Source organism: Tubulanus polymorphus, chromosome 9 (genome assembly GCF_964204645.1).
Source record: "Tubulanus polymorphus chromosome 9, tnTubPoly1.2, whole genome shotgun sequence".
NCBI classification, from domain to species: Eukaryota; Metazoa; Nemertea; class Palaeonemertea; order Tubulaniformes; family Tubulanidae; genus Tubulanus; species Tubulanus polymorphus.
Window position 1 is genome coordinate 9,151,299 of NC_134033.1, and position 19,913 is coordinate 9,171,211.

Consider the following 19,913-nt stretch of genomic DNA (forward strand, 5'->3'; position numbering starts at 1 on the left):
ACGGGTGAAGATGGGCAAAACATAGAAGATAGAGACCGGTAACCGGTCTATGTCCCATATTGAATGGGAGAGGCAACCAGTCTAACCGAAATCAGTGATTGATTGACCGAAACGTAAAAAATCGAAGGGTTAAAAAAGTAATACGCGTTAACTAACTTGAATCTACGAGGATATCGATATGTTACATATAGCCACATATTTCAAAGATGGAGCCAGATGACGATAGCAACAATTAACGCTGGTTTTTCAAATCAGGCATCGAAAACTGCTTTTAAAACTTAGGCCTGAGAAAAGCATATAGAATTACAAATTAATCTTTTTTCTTAAGTAGCCAAACTGTTTACTTTATCATTAAGTCACATTTTCTTGGAAACTGAAAAGTGCTTCGTTCCGGGTGAGAGTTTCTTATTTTCGAAACCGCAATCGGTCCTTTTAAACCCGGAAGTGAAAATCGCTCCTCCGTCGTTGATAATTCATCGTCGTTAAATCCTTAAACATCACTTCAAAATGATCGTCTTCAACGATTTACTCACAGGTATTTGGTTAAATGCCGATCAATGTTTCATCGGTGAAAATCCCGTGACGAATCGTGTTCGACCTGTTAGCGTTTAGCCCGCTTTAAATCTGTTCTTCGTAAGGCCGCCATACCTTGTTTTTCCACAGGGGCTCGTATCCGAGTTGTAGGTAGTGTAAAAACGATAATCTGTCAATCCATTGTCTAGAACGTACAGGTATGTAAACTAAGAAGGGGATGCAGGGGGCCTATGTCTAGGGATTTCAGGTTGAAAGTTTCTATGTGTCCTACGTACGTGTCGTTCTAATGGTTTAAAATGAAGAAGGGGATAGTATGGGTCATCCTTATTACCGAGATGACATCACAGGGGTTTGGCGATGGGCTTGGATTTTATTTCCGGGTTGTTGATAATCTCGCGAGAATGGCGCTAAATATGAACTGCGAATAAATTCAAAATATCACGGAAATACCTTGTGTTTATATTGTTTATTTATCCGCTATAAAGTTCTGATAAACAATTGGTCTTTAAGAATCATTATCAGACGGTCGTCATGCTTTACTATATAAAATCACAAGGGATGAAACGCCAGGCCTCCGCTGTACTTAAATTTTCAGCCAGAAAGTTGGGACAGTCACGTGACATTCTGATGACGTCATCGCATTTAAAACTTCAACACGAAAAGTTAACATATTCACAGACCGATATCAATTGTCAGATTATGATTCATATGAAATAAATAACTTATAAGGAATAAATTATGACGAAATATATAATTCATAGTAAAAAAATGCATTCGAATGTAAGTTATTCTCAAATATTTTTCGTATCATAGTTTCCATCTTATATGCTTCAGGTTCGCGTTCAGTCAAATAAGAAGCGTTAAGTCACGTGACTGTCCCAACTTTCTGGCTGGCACAACTCTGAAGGCGTTTCATCCCTTGTTCTTTTATATAGTAGCGTGACGACCGTCTGATAATGATTCTTAACGACCAATTGTTTATCGAAACTTTATAGCGGATAAATAAACAATATAAACACAAGGTATTTCCGTGATATTTTGAATTTATTCGCAATTCATATTTAGCGCCATTCTCGCGAGATTATCAACAACCCGGAAATAAAATCCAAGCCCATCGCCAAACCCCTGTGGATGACATACTTTACCGAGATGAACCGAGATGAAATTAAATATGACATATTTATTTATTTCTTATCGATTTTAACACTTGAAATCATGTTATATCAGTAATAAATACCTTCTAGAGTCATATTTTACATATTTTTTTTCATTTAAAAAAATTTTGACTTCAAATACGTAAACTCGGTTAGCAATAAAATTTCATTGAATTTGATTGATCGACGATCTTATCTCGGTAAAGTTAAGTTATTTCTCTACATAATATATGACAAAATATGTAAAATATGACTCCAGCAGGCATTTATTACTGATATAATATGATTTCAATGGTAAAAATCGATAAGGAATAAATAAATATGTCATATTTAATTTCATCTCGGTTCATCTCGGTAAAATACGTCATCTCGGTAATAAGGATGACCGGATAGTATAAGCCACAGGGGCTTGTAAACTGGCTTGGATTTTACTTCCGGGTTGTTGATAATCTCGCGAGAATGGCGCTAAATTTAAACTGCAAATAAATTCAAAATATCACAGAAATACCTCTTGTTGATGTTGTTTATTTATCCACTATAGAGTTTCGATAAACAATTGGCTGTTAAGGATCAGTATCAGCGGGCGCGACGCCTTACTATATTAAAATAACAAGGGATGAAACGGCTTCGCTTTTGCCTGTGACCGTATTGATGCGGCGGAAACCGCTGCGCATGCGCGGCATTCTCGCGAGATTATCAACAACTCGGAAGTAAAATCCAAGCCAGTTTACAAGCCCCTGTGTATAAGCATACAGCACTTTACAGAATCAAAATTGGTCAAGCGGTTCAAAAGTAATAAGCAATCAAAGGGTGGAAATTTGGGGTATCTTAGTCATTCGAATGCACAATACACTTAAGTTCATTTCCAATGAAAGTATCAGACAGGAAGTGTCTAGGTTTTGCTGCTTTTTAGCCAGATAATGGAATTAACTTCAATATTAAAACCAATATAACTCCCAGAATTTTTATCCGTTTAAAACCTAGCGAAATATCCCAAAAAGATCGTGGACAATCGAAAATAAATAGACTTTAGTCGCCTCAAAAAACAAGTGAAGCAACATAACAAATATGGCGGCTTTTCGTGGCGCATGATGGGAGTGTAAATTACCGATTCGAACTTAAACTTGGACTGACATTGATGCCAATGCAGATATTATTCTTGTTTCAAATTGTTAAGGTTAAAATTGACCAAAATTTATGCGTTTTATCAACAAAAGATAACATTTAGAGATAATTTTCAGTCCCAGAGGGCTATTGCGTTCACTTTTCGTCGGTCAGTGCGTCCATCCGTCCATAGACGGAATCTAGTTATTTTGGGAAGTTTTGAAGACGCTTCTATGTAATATCCTGATATTTGGGTTACACATGTATTTCCCTAGACACACCTTCAGCCTGAAGCCTGGCCCTGTCAGAATCAAGATGACCGAACGGCAGCCATTGTTGTTCGCCAAAATCAACACTTTTTACACATTTTTGAACTTTTTGAGGAAAATTTTGAAGACGCTTTAATCAATTAGGCCCTACCTTGATCTTTCGTATATATTTGAATCCCCCAAGGGTCCATCACCATAAAAAAAATTGGGTCGATCGGACAAGACTAACCCCTTTTTAGTACCCAAAAATGTCAAGTTGGCCCAAATTCTGAGTCCTGTAGCTTCCTACTGGTTTGCCATTTCTCATTCTAATTTGTGATGGGTATTATTTGGAAAGGGATGTTTTATATCTGAGACAGGTATTTTTGATCAGCCAATTATGACGCAATTGGCGGCCATCTTTGTGTCATCAGTACTCAGTCATAGGTGGAAAATGTTTTTCCACATTATATTGATAACCTTAGCATATTTTTTTACCACAATCAATTGCAAAGTTGTAGCTCATGACATAGTCTATAATTGTGGCGAGTTTGAAGGACATTAGTTATTCTACATGATCACAAGGGGGCATTGGATAACTTAGTATTTCCTTATTAGATAGGTACCTAGGCATATTTTGTTACCATGATCAATAATTGCAAGGTTGTAGTTCATGACATGTACTATGATTGTGGTGAGTTTCAAGGTCATTGGGTCTTGCATATGATCACCAGGGGGCGTCGAATAGTAGAGTAACTTAGTATTTCCATATTAAATTGGTAAGGAGGCATATTTTGTTATCACATTCGATTACAAAATCGTAGCTGCTGATATGTTCTATGATTGTGGTGGGTTTCAAGGTCATTGGTTTTTTGTATATGCAGTGTTTTCAATAAGAAATTAACAAGCCAGGTCCCTTTGAAAAACAGGAGGGTCCCATAATACGTCACAGTCCCGGAAATGAAAGTTGGTATGAAAAAAACAGGCTGGTCCTTTACAAACGACAGGTGTACGGGTCTGGGACCTGGCTCTTATTGAAAACACTGATATGGTCACCAGGGGGCGTTGAATATTGAAATTGTTAGATTGTTGAGCATTTGGAATCACTTTCCAAGTGGGTATGGTGTCCCTGAACCCCTAGTTACATCAGTAAGAAAACAACATGCGAATAATTTCCAATGAACAAACTCGAGGTAAACGCTTTTTGACTGTAATAAAATGCATGCTTCCCTTTTCATTGAATCATTGGTTTTTGTATATGGCAGGGATGAGAATTATCCGCAGATTTCGGTATTGAAAAATATCAATGTTCCAAATAGTCCAAAAATGATGTAAAAGTATGGGGAGGGGGTGATGATCTCATTCAATTGGTCTGGCGAGATCGATAATCAGGTGAACTGTAAAAGCGTTCAGTGCCTGTTTTATTTATCGTTGCGTAAAAGTATCGCATTTCAATGCATATTCATTGCAACACTGATTTTGTATCTACATTTGTACTACGATGAGTGTGGATGTATTTTATCGATCGGTTGCAGAAATGCGCGCGGCAACAGAAGTTATGTATGTAGGCCTGCTTACTGTTGCTGCACATGTGTGGCGAACGCCTTCAGATATTATACACTACTGGGTGATGTTTTTAGTGAGCATTCATTGGCGCGTTTTAACTGCAATAATTCAGGGCTCGACCCATAATGCATTAGATGCCCCCGAGCCCCGCGTAATGGCTTTGGCGCTCGCAAGGTCAGAATGAGGTCAAATTGATTTCCGATTTTTAGCCCACTTGGGACGTTGGGCCCAGCAGGCTATTGCGTTCACTTTTCGTCCGTCTGTAGACGGAATCCAGTTATCTTGAGAAGTTTTGAAGACGCTTCAAGGTTATGTCTTGATATTTGGGTTACACATGTATCTACCCTAGACACATCTTCAGCCCAAAAACTGGCCCTGTCAGATTCAAGATGGCCGACTGGCAGCCATTGTTGTTCGCCAAAATCAGCACTTTTTACACATTTTTGAACTTTTTGAGGGAAATTTTGAAGACGCTTTGATCAATTACCTTGATCTTTCGGATATATGTGAATTCCCCCAGGGCCCATTGGCATAACAAAAATTGGGTCGACCAGACTCAAGATGGCCGTCCTATGACCTTTTTAGTGCCCAAAAATGTTAATTTTGGCCCAAATCCTGTAGCTTCCTACTGGTTTATTATTTCTCATTGCAATTTGTGATGGGTATTCTTTGGAAAGGGATGTTTCATACCTGAGACCGGTATTTTTCATCAGCAAATTATGACGCAATTGGCGGCCATCTTGGTGTCAGCAGTACTCATTCGTAAGTGGGAAAAAGTTTTTCCACATTATATTGATACCTTAGCGTATTTTGTTACCACATTCATTTAGAAAGTTGTAGCTCATAACGTGTTCTATGACTGTGGTGATTTTCAAGGTCATTGGTTTTTGTTTATGGCCACCAGGGGCGTTGAATAATGCAATATCTTAGTATTTCTATAATATATTCGTATCAATGCATATTTTGTAACAACAATCAATTGCAAAGTTGTAGCTCATGACATCATCTATGATTGTGGCAAGTTTTAAGGCCATTAGTTATTCTATATGGTCACCAGGGGGTGTTGAATAGTAGAATAACTTAGTATTTCCTTATTATATTGGTACCTAGGCATATTTTGTTACCATGATCAATTACAAAATTATAGTTCGTGACATGTTCTATGATTGTGGTGAGTTTCAAGGTCATTGGGTTTTGAATATGGTCTCCAGGGGGCGTTGAATAGTAGAATAACTTAGTATTTCCATATTAAAGTGGTAACGAGGCATATTTTGTTATCACAATCAATTACAAAATCGTAGCTGGTGACATGTTCTATGATTGTGGTGAGTTTCAAGGTCATTGGATTCTGTATATGGTCACCAGGGGGCGTTGTATATTGAAATTGTTAGATTGTTGAGCATTTGAAACCACTTCCCAAGTGGGCATGGTGTCCCTGGACCCCTATTTTTTTTTGTAACTACTGTTGGGATCCCTGAATTTTCATTCTGGTCAGTTCATAGTAAAATTAATTTCTTTTCTTTTCTACAGGTGTCGAGATATTTTCCGATTCATTCAGGCACAAACTTGTTGATGGCCTATACTATGAAGTTGAAGGCAAGGTATGAAATGAATTTAATCACATTTGCGCACATTTGTGAATTTCCGAAAATTTCATTATTAGTGAAACTTTGCTATTACCATGTCTGCATGGGGTCTCAATGTTCGACCAAAACCCACGTTCGCAGTTTCGGCAATAAAATAGCGCTATCGTGGGTTGTATATGAACTATAAGCGTGAAGGATAAATAAATTAAAATTTATGGCCAATGGAGCTACTTTCGTCGATAAGTCCTATCTCGGGTCTTTATACATATATACTAAAGTTTAGAAAAGTTTAGAGTTCTGGTTTAGAAATCGCGGAAAGTTCAATTTTGACAGCACTTGCCCTTTAAATCTGGGTTCAGCGTCCATCGAACCTGTGCATCGAGCATAGTGGAGACGCATAGCCCTGGTACAAAATGCTAGTGTAGATGTAATGAGTGATCTTAAACTTAATTACGAGGTGGACAAATCAATTCAATAGATATCTATGACTATTACTTCCAAGTACATGTTACAGAGTATAGGCCTAATGCAGAAAACCTGTTATCACTGCTGTGTCTGTATTTATTGAATTGAATTTCAGCTGGTTTACCGATCAGATGAGGGTGTAGATGCTTACATTGGAGCTAATGCATCAGCAGAAGGTGGTGATGAAGCTGAAAATGCTGATGTATCCGGCAAGCAAGTCATTGATGTTGTCGATAATCACAATTTAGAATTGATTGACCGACCCAAAAAATCAGACTACAAAGCATATTTGAAGGTTTGTTAATCGATACGATATCATATGACAAAAACATGTAGAGATATAAGCCATTGAGTGTACAGTCCAGTGCTTCATCTAGCCAAAAATAGAAGGGCGGTCAGCCCCGCCCCCGAAAATAGTCGCCCTTGTGCCCTCATCACTTGCCGTAGGTCCGCCATCCTGCCCTTGTCAGTCACGAGTAATGAGTCAGGGCTTTCAAAATAAGCCGACGCATCCGACTGTTAGTAAGTTTCCTGCGACGGCTATGAAATATCTCGTATGATATCAACGATAGTAGCTCATGTGATCAGTGGTTATATTAAAATGTACTGCAGTCAGTGTGCATCGTGTGAAGACGTGCCTCAGACGCGTGGCCTAGTTAAAGTTTCCAGGAAATTGGCTGACTTCCAAACTACTGCCAATCATTCTAGCGACTGCCGTTGTAAAGCTGGTAGTGTATATTCGATGGATTGTTTCGTTTTGAACACATCGTGATGCTCTGGATCTTTTTATCTAGACTATTCGACAAATTTTATATATACAAGGTGAAAAACTTTGTTCGGTGAACTCGCAGAGAGACTCGCACAGACAATTAGTTTGAGTAGCCTAATAGCAATAATGTGTTCTTAAGCTGGCTGCTTACCAATTATCAACAGTTACTTGCCAATCACTAACACTATCAATTTAAACCAATTAATTTGATGTTTCTAAGATTAAAAATATGCAATTTCATGTAGGCCTATACACTATTGCTGGCTCTTTTTCGCTGTATTTGCTACTTGAGATTGCTTTTTTCTGCAATCTTTTTGTCTGCAACTGGTTTTCCAAATCATGTTGAAAGCCCTATCTAGATAAACTTTTGTTCATTGACAGGCATAGGTGTAAGGATGTACTGAGGTCAAGTGTGTCATTCATGGCAAAATCAGAGTTAAACATAGTTTCTAGTCCTCAATCGTAGTAGGGGTACCTCGATTCTATGCAATAGGGAACATTGCAGGTTGCCCCTAAAACGGACGTGAGTGCGTTATTATGTGCCCTTGCTCCGATGGAATCACACACAAAAATGCCCTTATTTGAAATCAGCACCCAGCCCTTTTTCAATGCTAGATGAAGCACTGACAGTCAAAGCTCATTATAACGCCAGCTCCGGGAACTGTCAAAATTTTGGCGGCTCAAAGAATGGCGGTATAACAAAATGGCAATCGTGAGAGTTGACATAGTATACAATACATGACTATTAACCAAATCCAGAATTCGTCATTAGGAAAGGGTAAAGGTCTTAGCTCATTTCATTTAGGTAATAGGAAAAATGATACAGATGTGTGATACTATTTTACTCATGTAAAAGTTATTTTCAAATGTGATATACATTGTATTCACAAGTATCAAATATGCAACTGGTTTGAATTTTAGTTCAGCCATTACTGAGAAGTACAACTTCTAAATCAGCAATTTCAGCACATACTCACTGTTATTGTTTATGTTAGCAGGTGCGCATCTCTGACAAACGCTCACAGCTTCAGGGATGTGATTTTTTTGGCTTAAACCGGATTTCCGGCCTTTGGGACCAAAATATTGACCCTCTGGGATTTGCACAGATCCGTTGAGAGAGTGGGGAGGGGGGGTGAGGTACTCTGCTGACTGACGATTGGTACCGGTGAGCAATAAAAGCGTTCAAGACCGGACAATCAGAAGTCTTTTTTAGCGCTGGATGGTTGCGTTGCTGTCAGAATTCGACAACGATTGACTACCCTCGAGCTATTAATAGACAGTTCACTCGCGTAATGCTGAAAAACGGCTTTTATGGCCCGTCACGTGGCGCCACCTACTGTATTTAGATATGCTAATGAGCAGGTGATGACGTCACTGTAACATTTCCGAGCGTCCGCGGAGCGGATTTTTCAGCATTACGCGAGCGTATGCCGAGTAAACTATCGCTCATAAATGAAAACAAAAACAACTTTAGTGAAAATTGTTGTTTCTTTCTGAATGCGAATTCCTCACTGAACAAATTGATGCGTAATTAAGGTAGATAAACCGATTATTAACGAAATTACGGACCAAAACGAGAGTAGGTGTGACAGACAGTAGTTGTCTATTTCCTGGTTAGAATTAGGAACATCGTTTTTATCCGAAATGCTCTAAAATCGCTCTCAGGGCAATGAAAATTCAAAATTGAATTCTATTCCGCATTAGAATCAATAAGACCAAGGGAAACGACTCATGTGAGGTATTTGTTCCTGCCAGATCCAGTCGCTGTCTGTGCTCCTTTTGTATTCTATGGTTGTATTGTGTAAATTATTAGGTATTGACTCTGAGCTGGGAGAGTATTTTGACAAATTTATACAGAATGCATCATCATGCCATTTTTGAAAAGCTGACAGGCTAGAACTTTATGATTTGTTTCTGGGCAAGTTTATTTCCATGATATTCTCGGGCAAGGCTCCGGAACCTCGCAAGTGCTATGCGGCGCTTTTGGCGCTCGCACGTCGTGTATTGGAATGTTCAATATTTGCTGTCGGTATCCCTGTCTAATTTATGTTTCTGGTCTGTTTATTCTCAGCAATACATGAAGTTGAGTAAGGAAAAAATTATGGCTAATAAAGACTTGAATGAAGAAAGTTACCAAAAATATTGCGCTGATTTGACGAAGGTAGTAATAAAAAAGATTTTACCAAACTGGAGTAACTTCGATGTTTACATTGGTAAGTATCAACATCTATTCTAAGATCTAGAACCCCCGGCCTTCCTTTCAATTATTCATTGTGGCCAGCTCATAGGTATGGAACTCGATTCCCCAACCATCAAAGTAAATTAGCTAGTGTCTAGTCTAGTGTATAACTGAAGGGTAACTGACACATTTGACCAGTGGCCATGAAGTTCAAATGCTGATAAGATGATAAATAGATGTGGTTTTACATAGAAATCAAGATTTTTATTGTCAGACATTTTAACTCATAAGTACTAAAGCCGCCTGGCCTATTACTTTTTAAGCTGTCTGACACCGCCCTGACACTTTTTAGCCTATTTGGGACTTAAATCCCAGTGGGCTTGTGTTCACTTTTTGTCTATCCGTCTGGAGACCACCCTCCCTCGGCAGAGATTCGAATCGCTGAGGTAAATTTTATGGAAGAACTATGAATGGGAAAACCCGAGCTAAAATGAAACAGGATATCTCATTGGCTGATGATGACATTATCTAAGTTGCGCGTGTAGCTGTGAACTGGGTCTAGTGTGGTAGGGTTTCGTATCGTAGCAATTTCGATGCCATCAGGTTTGAAACCCTGCCGGGGAGGGTGTCGGAATGCAGTTATTTTGGGATGTTTTGAAGGCGTATCTATGGATTGTCTTCATATTTGGTTTATACATCCGGCTTATCTACCCAACTATTCATCTTCAACCCAAAATTGGCCTGATCAGAATCATAGTGGCCGACTGATAGCCAAAATTAGCACTTTTTATATATTTTTGAAGTTTTGGATGGAAATTTTTAAGACTCTTAGATCAATTATCTTGGTCTTTTACAATATTTGTATGAGATAAATCATAAGAAAAATTGGTGTCGATCAGCCTCAAGATGACCGTCCTGTGACCTATTTTGTGGCCAAAAATGTTGATTTTGGCCTGAATTCTGGGGCCTGTTGCTTCCTAATGGTTTGCTAATTTTCATTGATATTTGATGGGCATTTTATGAAAACAGATCTTTAATACATCAGACAGGTATTTTCGATCAGCCAATTATCACTCAATTGGCGTCCATCATGGCATGAATTCCAAAGATCCCTGAAACGGGGTGAAATCTGGGAATTCCTAAAATCTTTAGCTGATATGTTTTACAATCATCGTTTTTGCATAAATGAATTATTATGGTCGAAGACCATATAGGCATCGCAGCTAGTAAAAATCCTGCCGTTCACTGAACAACATCTGTAGTATCTCTACTGCCATGGATATAGTCCCATAATGCTGTACCGATATAGAACAGATAATCCCATAAAAGACTGTCTGTAACGCGTCGTTTGCCTATATCCATGATCCTAGATATGACTATTATAGCCTGTTTTATTTAGGTTCCCAAAGTTGTGATGCATTACGGAAAGTTTTGAGGCGCATAAAGGGCTTACCTGTCAGTGAATTGTTAAGATCGGTTTTACCCGATAATGAAATGTAATCCCCATCACTTTCCTCACACGTGCTCGCGCACTGATCCATTCCAAAGTAGTTCATAGAAACTGCGCAGTTCATGGTTCACACTGACTGGAAGAGGATTGGTTGATTATTGTCTCTGCAGGGCGGGTTCGTCGCTAGCCCGGATTTTATTGAAAGCACTACAAGTCTGGGATATATCTACGCAAACTGCGCCATTCCAAGATGCTGTACTCGCAGGGAGTTAGTAGTAGTAGGCTATAAAGCAATGCTGTATACACACAGCGAGACAAGTGGCCGCGTCCCGCAAGGCAGACAGGCCGACTCAGATTGGCTGACGAAAAGTAACTTGTTCGGCGCGTGCCGTAGTAGAAAAAAAAAGATGTATATGAGAAACGTAGGGTTTCCGTGAGCTCGTTCAAAATGTCCGTTATTGGGGAAACAATTGTTCAAGTGTGCATCGTTGCAAATACGAACACATCAGGTGTAAAGTCCAAGGGGAAGTGATGGGGATTTTTGGAGCCATTTCAATTTCATTCTAATGTTATCATGTACTCTTTGCCGTAATTAAAACTACTACGGTTCGCACGAACTTCATTCAAACACTGCCTATACACAGTTTCATTGGCTAACTGTTTTTTCTATAGCAAACTTTATTCTTGTCAACTTACCTTACTATATAAACCCATGTAATTTTGTTAATGTTGTTCAGTTAAAATATAGACTTCAGCTTGACATCCAACTCTTCGCTCTCACTTCTTTGCCGTTAGTTGGTTTGGCCAACAACTCTGAAGATGGGATTTAGGTACAGTTAGGTTAATTCTTATATTAAAGAATTGTTCGTTAACCTTCTTTCTTACTCGGCAGGTCAAGGATATGAAATGACTAAATGTACATATGTATTGTGCGATTATCGCGAAGACGGAGTCACCCCATATTTCATTGTGTTCAAGGATCAAGTAGTCGAAACAAAGCATGTAAGTTGAAGCTTAAATGAAGTTATATTTCCAAAGGAAGAGCCACGATTACACAAAGACAATTTGACCTTGCCCAGTTGGGCCAAATAGGCATGGATCAGGCCGGGTCAAATATGGCTTGGTATATGGGTTAGTTAACTATTGAATGAGATCATGATTAGCATTTTGACTAAGCGCGACTTGGTCTTAACCCTTACAATACCACTACCGTATAGCATGCGGTACAAATTGACAATTGTATGTGATATGGTATCACTTAACCCTTCTTCTAGAAGGGCATATCTATCAGTATCAGCCGGTGCTGCCATCTGCATAAAATCCAAGTTGGCAACAGCCAGGAAAAAACAATTAGGCTGGATGAAACGGTTCAGCAGCTCGTATGTGATGCTGACAGATATGCTGGTGACTTGGAATTTGGTAGTGACAACGAATATGACAGCAGCAGTTCAGATGATGAGACTTAGTCAGAAAATAGGTTTATAGTGCCGGCTATGATTATGATGATGAAAATGAAATCAGTGACAATTTTTTTAGACCCTGTTGATACAGTTGTCATGACAACGGACACCAATAACAAAAATGAAGAACCAGAAACTCTCCATCCTCAAGGTCACATATATCCAAATAATTTGTCTTATTTGTAAGCCCAATGGTTATCAACACCATGGTATACAATGTATCAGTGTCAAATACATAGGTAACAATTTTCTGAGGCCTGAAATTATACCCCAATGAAACCCCTTACATCCGGCCTTCCGACATATCATGGTAAATGAGTGGAAAAATAAATTTTTTAGTTCTATTGCTTTGAAATTTTTACTACATAAAGTAAGGATATATGGCATACAATTTCAGGTGGAATTGAATAGATCAGTGCATTTTGCTGAGAGACAGAGCAGTTTATCTGAAACTTTATCGTGAATTTTTTTCATGGCGGCCATCTTGGAGTACGTGACCTTGACCTCAAGTTGACTTATATCCAAATTATTTATGTCTACATTGTTGGCCACAAAGTTATCAACAACATGCTATATAAATTTTCTGTGTCAGATACCTTGGTAACTATTCTATGAAGATTTAAATATACCCCTATAAACCCCTAAATTCCCTCCGGTACAGCAGTGGAGACACTATGTGGTATTGAAAGGGTTAAACTAAACCTATATACTAGTAAAAATGTTATATTTTTGGTTAACACTGAACCTGAATTAACCTGCCCCTATTATGTCATCATCTGCAGCACCATCTACATTGGTATCAGATGAACTACGCAATGTGAAAATGCCTTCAAATTGAACATTTGCAATCGTTAATATTTCAGTAATCCATCGCTAATTAGTTAATTTTAGGCTACACATGATCTTTAAGACAATTAATAGGAAAAAGCCTGTCAAGCATGAATTTCTTAGCTCCGCTGTGACCAAAGGTCAGCAAAGCTGATGGGTTAGGGATGAGTCGTCATCTTCTGTCCGTCAATTTCCATTTTAAATTACTACTAGTCCTAAGTTAAATTGGGTCATTACCAAAATTGGAATTCCATGGGTGCATTTAAATATGTTCCATGACATCCCTCACTTGCAACACGCTTCATTTTGGTTTACCTTTGTCAGCAGTATGAAGTTGGCATTGAGCCAATTCATGCAAAATCGCGGTACGTTTTTTTATGTGAGCACTTTTTTTATTGGTTCTCGGGTGAAACGACGTATAATCGATGCGATTGAAGACATGGCAAACCTCCATCGATGAAAAACTGTTTTTGGCAGGAAAATTCTTTCCTCTTGCGTATAAAATTACAATGACCTCGATTGGGGGCATCGTCTCTACGAGCAATATGATTGGCTGTTTTTGGGATATACGGGGAATTCTGGCGTTACTAAAATAATTATAGGAAAGCCATGAATAGCGAACGTTTCATCATTGGACTAGGTGCCGTAGGCTATATCCGAATATTAAATGCTCATTGCTGGTGAGAATACGATTATTTCACATATTGCCATAGGTATTGTTTCATTTTAAATACGCGGTGATTGTGTTGATTGAGATAGGAGTGAAGCGAATGTTCACTACACAAGGCCTCCACGTGCGAAGGAGTGCTAAACACACAAACATACGCTCATACATATGGAAGACCTCAGACGACATACGAGATATGAGATATAACATACGAGATATGAGATGCAACATACGAGATACGACATATGACATACGAGATACGACTTATTTACAGTACGGGTGTCCGTCCGCTAGCGCCACCGCAGTGTATATATTTCACGTGCGCAGGCAGTGGCGTATACATTAACTATGAATCTCAATATGCGAAAAACGTTTCATTTGAAAATAAAAATATTTAAAAATATTCGATCAACCACTCCCGGGGACCGGTTTCTCGCTGTGACGTCAGTGGGCCACTCTTAGTGTGAGACACCGATGGTCCGGTGATTCGAGTTGGCTCCAAATACGGGGCTAACAGCCCCTAAATCCACCAAAAAACGCCTCAAATTCCATTTTTGAGTGTACAAAAATCCCTCAAAAAGAGTTTGCCATGGCCCTTCAAATTGGTGGTCATTAAGAATTGCGCCTAGTCAAGGGTTTAAACTTCGCGTTCGATCGAGGGTTTTCGATGAAGAATGAAAGATGTATGTATATTACGAATGCCGATGACCAAAGAGTCTTAAAAAAGTCCGACACACGCGGAATCTGTTTAGTGTACCGGTACTATGATTTCAACAAATGAATTGAAACATGGACATGAATTAAAAATACTAAAGATATCATAAATTTATTGAATGAATTATTCATTAAATATCAGAATGGAGTTCCATTGTATCACTCTCAGCTCCTGGCCCTAGTCCAGCTGATTTCGTTTATCACGACGTTTTTTGCGACGGGTGCAAACACACCATATGAGCAACATTCCGGTGTTCCGCTAATTCCCTGTCTAAAGAAATGTTACTTGATATTTCCATGGATCTCTTATCTTTACAAATGTAAGAGCTGTTGTGTTTTGCTGAAGACTTATTTATGTGGTTCCTGTACTTTTGTCAATAAACAGTTTTAAAACTGGCCATGATAATTGATAAGAATGATCTTAAATTGGATTCTCCGATTATGAAAGTTATTCAGATTCAGCCATTGGCCCTTTTCATGAAAGATGTCAGAAAAGAAAGATAGCCAAAAAGCCCTCAGAATACACAAGTACCTAAATTGAACAAATTTTCAGGGGAGGACCCCAAACTATGGCTTCAGAAAGACAGTGCCGCATACTGCCCTGACAGTTAGCGAAAACTGGCCAGTCTCGACTCTCAACGGCTGGTCTAGTGGACTCACCAGTCTTCCCCGGTAGCCCGATAGGGATGGAATTTAGCTGGGGATTTCAAACCTTGAGAGAGAGCACGGGAGTTCTTAATCTGGATACCAGGGCGATGTACGGGTTCCCGGGTTGTTTGGGATTCAAGAACTCAGGCAGGGGTGTCAAACAGCGGAGGAGGGGTACAAGGGGGCGGGATTTCCGGCTGCGGGTTTTTTTTTTAGAATTTTGATTTCTGATGCAGAAAAGCCGGCGGTTACAGCGGGCGGTGAACAGTAGTTATTTTTTCTGCAGGCATCGAGTAACCGGAACCCCGGCTCCTGAACACCAGGCCGTTTTCAGACCAAAGGAAGACAAGAAATAGCATAATATTATGAACTTGAACAGTTTGATATCTTTTTTGACGCCTTATAAAACGTTACCATTATGAAACCTAAACAATGTTAACCATTCAGCGTCATTTTACAAACGACAGCCGTAAATCGATGTGCAAAACGTCACAGGTCTATGTGTACACAAACAAGCTATCTGGCAAAATATTATTGACTTAGATGTAGAATGGCTTCCTGTGATTATATAATGACCTATATTTGACATGGAAATGTTATATTGCATTGAATATCATTAGAAGACGTATCGTAATAGTAAAGGATGTATGATTATATCAGAAGCGGCAGGCATAAATAGAAATGATAAGTAAATCGGATTATTCGGTTAAATGGCGGATGTATACACGATGCGGAAGTCTGATATAAAAGTCAGACCCTGACGTGGGCATGCCGGTGGAATGACGAAGCTATCTACGATGTGTGTAGGGCCGGCGTGAATTTCATCAGCGGCTACAAGCGGTTGATATGAAAATGTGTAAACATATAATTTCAATATTCAAACGTTTTAGAAAATATGTTTGATATTAGGAGTATGCAGGTTTCGTGAGATTAGCAATTTATAATAGCATAGCTGTCATATACGGCTCCGCGTCCTCTGATGGCATGTGTATTAGGTGACAATTCAATTCAATTCTTTATTGATCCTTATTACATTGAAATTCCAGGATAAAATTCCCAAATTCAATAAATACAAATTTTAAAATAAATTAATACAACATACATGACACACGGGTAATTCATACAGAACAACATAAGCATGTTATTTTAAATGACAATGTCTACTTCAACCCACCCAGACTCAAGACTCTAGGATATCGAGTGACAGCCGAACCCGTGGCCCGAGGACTGGGCCGGCTGGCTAGGCCACACGATATGCTCGAAGTCATGATGAAGCAGACATCAGAAGAGCTCTTTCTACAACCATGGAGGCAATGAAGTTGCAGACCAGCTTAGAGGCATAAGTAAATGAAGTCGGTCGCAAGTTCGCGATCAATTATTGAGAATTTTCAATAAAAAAATTACTAGTAGAGTCGAAGACCTTTATCATCTACCCAATCGCCAAATCTCATCATTCCCCAAATTTCTTAAAACTTCGATTTCAAATTTGCAATTCCACATTAGCTTAGCCCAGAAATTCTACTTTTTTTTCGCAGGCGTCAAATAATTTTCTTGTTAGTTTTGTGATTCGAAAAACTTTTCGTTGCCCGCGGGAGAGGAACGGCCGGCGCGCCTAGTCCAGGGTGTTCACAGTATGGCCTAATATCGTTGTGTCCGGTCCAGGTGTCCATTATCCAAAGGAAATCTATTTCTGGTTTGAATAAAATGTTGACTATGTTGGTTTTCATATAATTGACGGTGACTGTACGCGTCAACATGTTAAACGATTTATATGCAGTAAATATTGAAAAAACATACACTGCGGTGGCGCTAGCGGAGGGACACCCGTACTGTAAATAAGTCGTATGTCATATGTCGTATCTCGTATGTTGCATCTCATATCTCGTATGTTATATCTCGTATGTCGTCTGAGGTCTTCCATACATACAGACTACTATATGGTGATGCTGTAACGCTGATTGGCGCGTGCGCATTTGGTCCGTGCGCAACAGGCTAAATAATCATCATAGCAGAAAATGAGTGCTATGTTTTTCTGTTAGATAGAATTGTAGTAATTCTAAGCAGCAAACTATAGGTATAGATCAACTCTGAATATTGTAGTGGTGAATTCCAGGATTTAAAACGATCGAATACTACGCCCGGTGTTTTAGCTTCCGCGGCCATACATTGGAAGAGGTTTCGTTTCCAAGACTCAATATTCAGCCACCCTCTGATATGTCACATCATATGAATTTTATTTGAATATTTTTTCATATTGTGAAAAATAATTTTTTGAAAATATAAAATAGTTTCCCTGCCGCGCCTACCTGTACCCTACGAAATTTTGGAGGTAGACCATAAACAAATGTTTATCTTTGGTCTTATTTGACTACAAAATAATTCTTTAAGAAAAATGAAATACAATATAGACTTCTAGAACTTTGAAGAATTAAAAGATTTTTCAAGCAATGCCCTTACTCCAAACAACCTCTAGCTTTCAAGGTAAACCACACTTTGCCCATGGGCAATTTATTTTAAACAAGTACTGACTTTATTAGTTATTGGTGGAAAGAGAAAAAATAGCCTACCCATCGAGCCATAGCTTTCATTAAGAGTCTAGAACCAGATATCTTAAAGCATAACTGATTCTAATGATATTCTACAATTTGTATCATTTCAGTGAACAGAACTATCATCTACAGCCGTAGCAAACACGCTTATGATTTGAAAATTGCCATCTTACAGCATCCTGTCAACTGGCAGTCAAATTTTCATGGAACTGTTTGCATCAAATTTTGTGAAGCGCCAATATGCAATTTTATTAGTTTGCTTTTTTCATTAAGAATCTTCCAAGGTTTTGAAAAAGAAATTTTATTTCACTCAGGATCAGTCAGGCAAACATGGGATTGTCTACCACACACAATACATACAAAATCAATTGAAAATGTTGGCTTCTTAACATGGTGAAGTGTAGTGCAACCAATGAAATGATAAGCGTCTCTTCTTCCTCATTTAAATTATTGTTATTACAAAGTACTATGGTGCGTAAAAATTCCTCATTATTAAATAAATTAATGAATACTTGAATGTATGATCATTCAATGTACTTTAAATGTTGTGTTTTGTGGTCATCATTTTTGTGGGGTTATTCTTTCGTTCAGGCACATAACCTCAGGGATTCTATACTACTGAATCACATTGTCTGATTTTGTAAGCTAGTCTTTATTGTAGTTCAGAAAAAAACCGGTGTTACCACTAGCCACAACCTTTTTTAGCAAAGCTATTTTCAGTCCTATTCTCGAAGAATGGTCGACGTCGGAAATCCGGAACAGAGCGAAAGAGTAAAGAGCAAACTATCAGTTTGGAATACCAAAACTGGACTGACTTTATTTTTACACATAGCTATTTATATAACACAGATTCAGACAGGTTGAGACATGGAAAATGATGCAAAAACAAAGGTAGTAGTGACATGACAGTGAGACAAACAACAATTAACACATTCTGACACAGACAAACAGTCTCAGAGGACAATGAGTAATAAGATGGAGAAATAAAACAATAAAGAAATACGAAATATAGATGAAATATGTATAACAATTATCAGTGATATTTAGTGTTGTTAAACTTTCACATGAATTACATTAATGGGAGAAACTTATTACATGTACATAGCATGAAAAAGTTTTTGTTGACGTCTATGACACCAATGCCAGTAAAATGGATCGATGGTCCGTAATCAAGAAAAGATCCAATGCTTTACTACGCGAATGGAGAGAATTTTAAATGACTTGGTTTCCAGATGAAAGGCCTTAAGGCTGGCTTATGTCGACAAGCAATGCGACGCCTACCGACGCAACTGGGTTTATCGCCGATTAGCGGTCTACGAGAGGCCGCCAGTTGCTGCTCTATCGGTTCGACATAAGTCGGCTAGTAATTGGAAGATGTGGGTTTCATACCAGAGTACTAGAGTACTAAACACCACTCATCACCACAAGTAATTTTTTTTCCTAATAAATGGGAGAGAGTGAGTACCAGACAGAAAACAATGATGTTAATAAAAATCAATATTATTGCCAATATTGTAAAAAATACATCGATAAATCTAATAAATCTAAACATGAAAAATCTTCAAATCATATAAAAAATGTTATAGATTTTGAAACCCCAGAAAATTCCAATGAAAGAAAAGAACGATTAGAAAATATGAATGTGGATGTGGATGAAATAAAATTTGAAGTTTGTAATGAATTTATAGTAAAAAGGAATTATAATAGACATCTCGAATCACAAAAACACCATCAAAATTTGAGTAATAATGTTTTAGGAAAAGATTATTTTGATGATAAACCTCAAAAAGTAAAAAAACCAACTTCAAAAACTAAATCCATTTCAAATAAACCTTACATGGAAAATGTTAGAAATTATATTGATTCACTAGAAATAAAAGATACAATTGAAATATTAGAAACATTACGTAGTAAAATTGGTCCTGCAGCTATTATATTTAGATTTTTTAAAGGTACAACAATAGAAGATTATAGTAAATTTAATGAAAAAAT

The 19,913-nt window shown here is 38.2% G+C and overlaps 2 protein-coding genes across 2 annotated transcripts in view; both read left to right on the forward strand.

The window, feature by feature from the left end:
* Positions 1–19,913, forward strand: part of LOC141910735 (uncharacterized) — a 284,387-nt gene that overhangs the window by 168,876 nt on the left and 95,598 nt on the right. The gene's annotated exons all lie outside the window — the stretch shown is intronic.
* LOC141911261 (translationally-controlled tumor protein homolog) lies at positions 404–18,464 on the forward strand. Its single transcript, XM_074802250.1, has 6 exons — positions 404–535; positions 6,137–6,207; positions 6,773–6,952; positions 9,498–9,639; positions 11,948–12,057; positions 18,032–18,464. The coding sequence occupies exons 1-6, from the start codon at positions 508–510 to the stop codon at positions 18,032–18,034; spliced, it is 534 nt and encodes a 177-aa protein (XP_074658351.1). The 5' UTR covers positions 404–507; the 3' UTR covers positions 18,035–18,464.